This window comes from Ambystoma mexicanum, chromosome 10 (genome assembly GCF_040938575.1).
Source record: "Ambystoma mexicanum isolate Mex_15411 chromosome 10, UKY_AmexF1_1, whole genome shotgun sequence".
Lineage (NCBI taxonomy): Eukaryota > Metazoa > Chordata > Amphibia > Caudata > Ambystomatidae > Ambystoma > Ambystoma mexicanum.
The window spans coordinates 777442016-777448015 of record NC_090932.1 but is presented as its reverse complement, the minus strand read 5'-3'; the positions used below and the strand labels follow the sequence as shown (position 1 = coordinate 777448015).

Sequence of the window (6000 nt, the reverse complement as noted above, 5' to 3'; positions counted from 1 at the left end):
TTATAATGACAGCAGCTCAAATAAATACTAATTAGGGATTTCAAATTAAAATCTAGATATTGCCTTCTGCAATGTATTAGCATGCGGCTGCTCTGACAATCCGTACTGCAGGAATGCAGATGGTTAAAGTTTAGGAATGTAATCTATGTTACTGTTTGGAAGAATTTCAAAAAAATCAAAAAATGCAACACTTCCGAACAGCAGATTGCAAATGTGAAAATTATGTTCTTTAATTACAATCTTTTGTTCTTTATCTGACAACGAGCATCATACATTTCAAAATTCTGATCATTGAAAGGTCCATCTTTAATAATTTATTTTGAGGTTTGAGTACGAATTCTAAAGTCATCACTTTAATAAATTAGTAAACTATATGAATAAAGGCTCTATGTATCAATGTGGAAAACAAATCTGGTCCTCACACTTCAAAATTGGCTCAACAGTACATGTTGATAACAAAAGAACTTGCACGAAAACCTTCTTTTGAAAACATTGATGTTTACTATCATAAATAAAACACTGTTTTATTAACAAAAGGCACACAATTCACTTTAAACAATGAAAAAAAATATTAACAATATGCACATATTTTTTTTTAAAAAAGTGCACGGTTGGTCATTGCGAAACTTTCTTTTATCACTATCAAGAATTTGAGTTCTGGTGAGTTGTGCCGATCATAAGCATGGATTCCACATTCATGAAGCCATTTCGAACCACAAATTCAGCAGCATCAGCATTTTTCAAATGGACACAGTGTTACCAACTTCTTCATACTGGATCACAAAGTAGGGGAAAGTCTGGTCGTCATTGAAAATGACAAATATCTGAGGCTCGAAGAAATTGTCCACACAAGAGTCATAGAGGTCGCTGGTTATGATGCCGGGGTTTAGTGGTGGTGGCCGCCGCATGGTGTGGTTACCAACTGTGTACCTTCCCGTCAGTACCTTAGCCAGAAACATGTAATGGACGCCCTTGGGTGACCGCTTGGAAAAGTTATGAGAGTAAGTCGCCTTCCTGGCAAAGTAGCTGCCTTGTCCTAACATGGTGGCATGTTTGCCACAAACTCGAGGGTCAAAGTTGTGCTTGCAGATACTGTCCACAGCGTCCTGAGAGGTTCCGTGAAACAGGTGCCTTTCGTTCTGCATCCTAACCAGTCCAGTCATTTTCCGAGACATGTATTCCTTTTTCCTACAAAGGAAGAAAGGGCGTAATTTAGTTTAACATGCAAAGTGTTATCATTACCATACTTATAAACGAGGTCTCAGGCTTGGTCTGTGGAACACCTTTCCCATTTAAATTCAGTAATATCATGAGTTTCCTAAACTGTATTGACCAACATGGTATCAGGCTGGGAATAGTATAAGATTTAAAAGAACTTCTGATTAAGTATATGTTAAAGGTATTTGTACCGCGCACCGTCACCAACGGAACTGGTCCCCAGGCGCTCTGGCGGATCTGTAAACGATAAGGTGGGATGGGTTAGTAAGGTGAAGAGGGAGTAGGATAGTGAGAGGAGTGGTGTTCTGTTGGCAGCTTCAGCTCGGTATACACCAGATACTGAGCTTTGGTGCAGGTATTGGATCGGTGTCAGTCTGTGTGTGCTGTTGCTCCAGTTTATGTGTTGTTGCAGTGTTGTGAAGTGCGTGCGGCTTGTGGTGCGAGAGATGGTTGTGTGAATGTTTGAGTTTTTAAGTATGCAGAGTTTGAGGTTATATTGGTTAGTGGGTTACCTGACCTTTAGCATGCTAATATTCACAGTTTTCTCCAAGTGTGGCACGTGTTGGCCTTTCACAGTACTATCTAGAAGCGTCGCGCAGGCCAATGTTCACAGTTCTATCTAGGTGTGGGCATGCTAACATTCACAATCTTATCTAGGAGCGGCGCAGGCTGGTGTTCACAGTTCTAAGTGTGGCTCATGCTAACATTCGAGGTTCATCTAGGCGCGGACATGCTATCCTTCAATCAAAACCTATCTAGATGCGACGCAGGCTAATGTTCCCATTCTATCCAGGAGTGAACATGCCCACATTTACATTTCTATCCAAGTGTGGACATGCTAGCATTCACAATTCTATCCAGAAGCGACGCAGGCTAATGTTCACAATTCTATCTAAGTGTGGGCATGCTAATATTTCCAATTCTATCTAGATGCGACGCAGGCTAGTGTTCACAAATCTATCTAAGTGTGGACATGCTAATATTTCCAATTCTACCTAGACGGGACGCAGGCTAATGTTCACAATTCTATCTAAGTCTGGACATGCTAATATTTCCAATTCTACCTAGACGGGACGCAGGCTAATGTTCACAATTCTATCTAAGTCTGGGCATGCTAATATTTCCAATTCTATCCAAGTGTGGACATGCTAATATTTCCAATTCTATCTAGATGCAACACAGGCTAATGTTCACAAATCTATCTAAGGTTGGACATGCTAATATTTACAATGCTATCCAAGTGTGGGCATGCTAATATTTATATGTGTAGATAAAGTTATTAAAAGGTTGAATTGACACAAAGGTATGCTTTGTAGCCTGCAACGCCAGTCACAAGCCTTCAACCTGAGCCTTGTTGTCGACATTGAAGCCCACAGATCATACATGTGTGCTAATTCAACCGTTATATCTTGTATAATGTCGAGCAAACACATTTCAGATACACACACACAAACACACGCGCATGCACACCAAAGTTGCCAAAATATCATTACCTAATACATTGTATTACCTTAACTAGAGTTGCAACTGAAATAAAATATAATATATATTTTTTTTAATTCTGAGACATAACATTCTAATATAGCTATGAACTTGGTCTAATTGTTTAAATTCTCACTTTTATAGCAGGCTACGCCGGGTTAATAAAAACATTTGAATGCATACTGGCAATGACAAATAGATTATACAATTATGATTAAGATGGACGATGAAAATGTACTTTAATTAACTTTGCCAATCTACTTCAAAATAAGAATCACTTTATAAGGGGTACACGGTTTCTTCTGTCGTGAAACAAAATTGCTTATTAAACAAACGCCCCTCGAGAACTCATTAATTGGGATTTATATCTTGTAGTAGAAGGGTCGTGATGCCTCACAGCATGAACTGGTCAACAAGCTGAACGCAGTGTTAAAATGCTGTCTGTGTAGAGGCATCTAAATGCCCCCTTGCTTCTGGTTTAGAAGGGAAACCATTTTGCTCAAAAAGGCTTTTCAAAATGATCCCATACACATAAACATGCATTAATGCGAATGTTCTTTATGATCCTATTCAGCATGTTTGTCACTGGACTGCAGGCATATATGTATGTTTTAGCAAGAAATAATGCACTTGAAAATAGCTGTAGGGGGACATAGGACCTATCCTATCATATTAACATTAGTCAGGAGTAAAGTTCGAGCTAAGAAGGCAATGGGCATCATTGCAAGTTCTCTGGTCACACAAAATGCTGGTAAAATGGTCATCAATATGGCACCAGCTTTTTTTCCAGACCTGGGAAACACGAGTTTTCTGGTGTGCACAGTGATCAGATCAGACACCTACTGGCAAATAAATGCCAGATTCACTGGCACCGGTACTACCGGTGCTGGTGAGTCCAGCAATCCCATCCCATGGAGTCCTATAGGACTCCATGAAATGGGAATTTACTGGCGTCTCGGGTGCCTTTAATTTCCGGGTAATACCGGGATATCGGGTGTCAAAAACGACTGGTGGGATACCGGCAAAACTGTAATGAGGCCAATAGCTTTTCGTTACATTGAGATGGCTGTGTTAAACTTTGTGCCTATTTTCCTGTCTCAATAATAATTTGTTTTTTATATAGCGCCTTAATCTAAAGCACTTTATATAGGACATATTGACATACATTAAAATTATTACCCAATCGAAATTGGTACTCATTTATTGATCTCAGAAAGGATGAAAGGCTGAGTTGGCTTTGCCAGGATTCGCACCTGCGACCTGCAAACATAGATCTATGCAAACATAGATCATAGCAACGAGCGTTTAACCAGATGGGCCATTTTACTGGCGTTTTTTTTACATATGATTGTTAAAAGAAGGCACAAAGCACATCTAGATCAACCCTCATCCAACTGCTTAGGAGTTATAAAGTAGAATGCAACGAAAATGACCATGTCAGTTCCTGTAGTCGAATAGTAAGGCAATATTCACCTGCCGGGACTGCTCGCTCCATTACCACCCGTGGATTCCCAAGTGGAAAACGCAGATGTTAAAGTATGTAAAAAAAAAGGTCTTACAGTTTTCCTTCTTCATACCTTTGTGGCTGTGCCCAGGCTGCACTCGTCTATTTTCAGTCTTCATTGAATGACCATAATGAAAACTGAAAAGAGACTAGTATGCCTAGTACACTGAGAGGAAGGAGTAAAGCAGATAAAAGATATGTGTTTATTTTTTTGAATGTATGGTACGTGTGAGTGGTAGGGAGTGAGGTGATGCCACCATCAGCCCACTCTGAATGTCGGCGTGTACCAACGAGCACAGCCCACTTTCCAAGCAAGCTGATTGATCACATCAACAGCCTCTGTAGATGCTGTAGCCAAAGTAATGTCTTAGCAGCCCTTTATATGATTAATAGCATACACTGGTAGGACCCAATATCACATCTCACTTGACCCCATTCAAACTGGACTTAATTGGGATGAAGAATTTTACGCATCCTCTTTTGTTGTTCAACCTTTTCCAGACTACAAATGTTTGCAATGTAATAAAACACAATGTTTGCTTTACTCTTACCTCTTATACTTCTCCCAAAGGAACAGGTTCTGCACTCGTAGAATCTTGAGAATGCGAAACTTGGTCTCCGGTATGGTCTTGTGGAACAAATTGTAAACAGTCCTGAAACTTTTATCTTCCTTCGGGACAGGCACTTGAAGAAAGTCCTGGCAGGGGTCCATCGGGATCCACGTTTCAGGGTAAACATTTGGTGACGCGACGGCAGTGGGTGCTATGGCTTGCGCAGGTGTAACTTCCATCGCTGAAGGGGTCAGAGGAGGGAGAGCACCAAGAGTCCTAAATTGGGACAAGAGAACATGTGCTTTGAGATCATCACAGCATACCTAACTGCATTCTATATAATACCAAGTTTGAATTCACTATAAGCAAAAGAAAACAATTCTCTGGTTCTGGCATCACAACTGGCAGATTATAAAGCATATGCAGAGTACTGCATGGCCTTAGCTTTGGATAAGGAACTGATGGCTGGTGCATATCACTTTTTACCATAAGCCAAACACCATCAATAGGTATCATTAATTGAAATCTGTATGCGTATTTATATCCACACACCCCTACAGGGAGGTGAACCGATAGGAAACCCTGGCGCGAACACAGGAGGCGGGTTACCAAGAGTGCCATCATGGAACTGAAGCATTTGGGAGCAGAGATAATTAATCTGCCCTTTTTTCCACTTCACTTCCTATTCTTCTTCCTTGTAGTCATTTTCCGCTCAGTGTGTCTATTTTCGTGCGGATTATATATAACTGTCCAACGTCAGTGAGCTGCTGGAAGGACTGAGAGAAAGGTGGAACACGTATCGGCGCAACCAGAAATGCTAATCCTAGCATGCCCGTCTTAGTTCCACCCTGGGTACATCACGTATTTGTTTGGACAACAATACGTTGAGCGTACAGTGCAATGGATGCATTGCCAAGAAGGAGCTTGCAGGCGGGGAGACTGAAAGCAAGGTGGCACTTGAGGCGTTTGTTTTTAACACAGCATGATTATGTTTTCAGTCACGCGCCACCCATTCCACTTTTGCACGGTTCTAAAGCGTTTCCACAATGTGCTGGGTTATATTAACACCTTTCAATTGTTTTGGAAAAAGGCAGCTGAGACTGGGAAATTGGTTTTGCTAAAAGGGGAATACTTTGCAAGATTATCTAAGGTCTTCTTAAGAAACCAGATTTGTGGTGAAAGTCGTTGGATTTGAAAAATGCAAAACATTTAAAAGTGGGCTTCAGCATAGATCTCAATAGGAAA

General features: G+C 40.7%; 1 protein-coding gene across 1 annotated transcript in view; it reads right to left on the bottom strand.

The window, feature by feature from the left end:
• Positions 1 to 205: 205 nt before the first annotated feature.
• The window catches only part of TIPARP (TCDD inducible poly(ADP-ribose) polymerase), a 131320-nt gene continuing 125525 nt past the window's right edge, over positions 206 to 6000 (bottom strand). Inside the window, exons 5-6 of the mRNA XM_069618433.1 lie at positions 4756 to 5031; positions 206 to 1188 (exon numbers count right to left, since the gene is read on the bottom strand). Of these exons, the coding sequence (XP_069474534.1) occupies positions 741 to 1188; positions 4756 to 5031 (724 nt within the window). The 3' untranslated portion in view covers positions 206 to 740. The remainder of the gene's footprint in view (positions 1189 to 4755; positions 5032 to 6000) is intronic.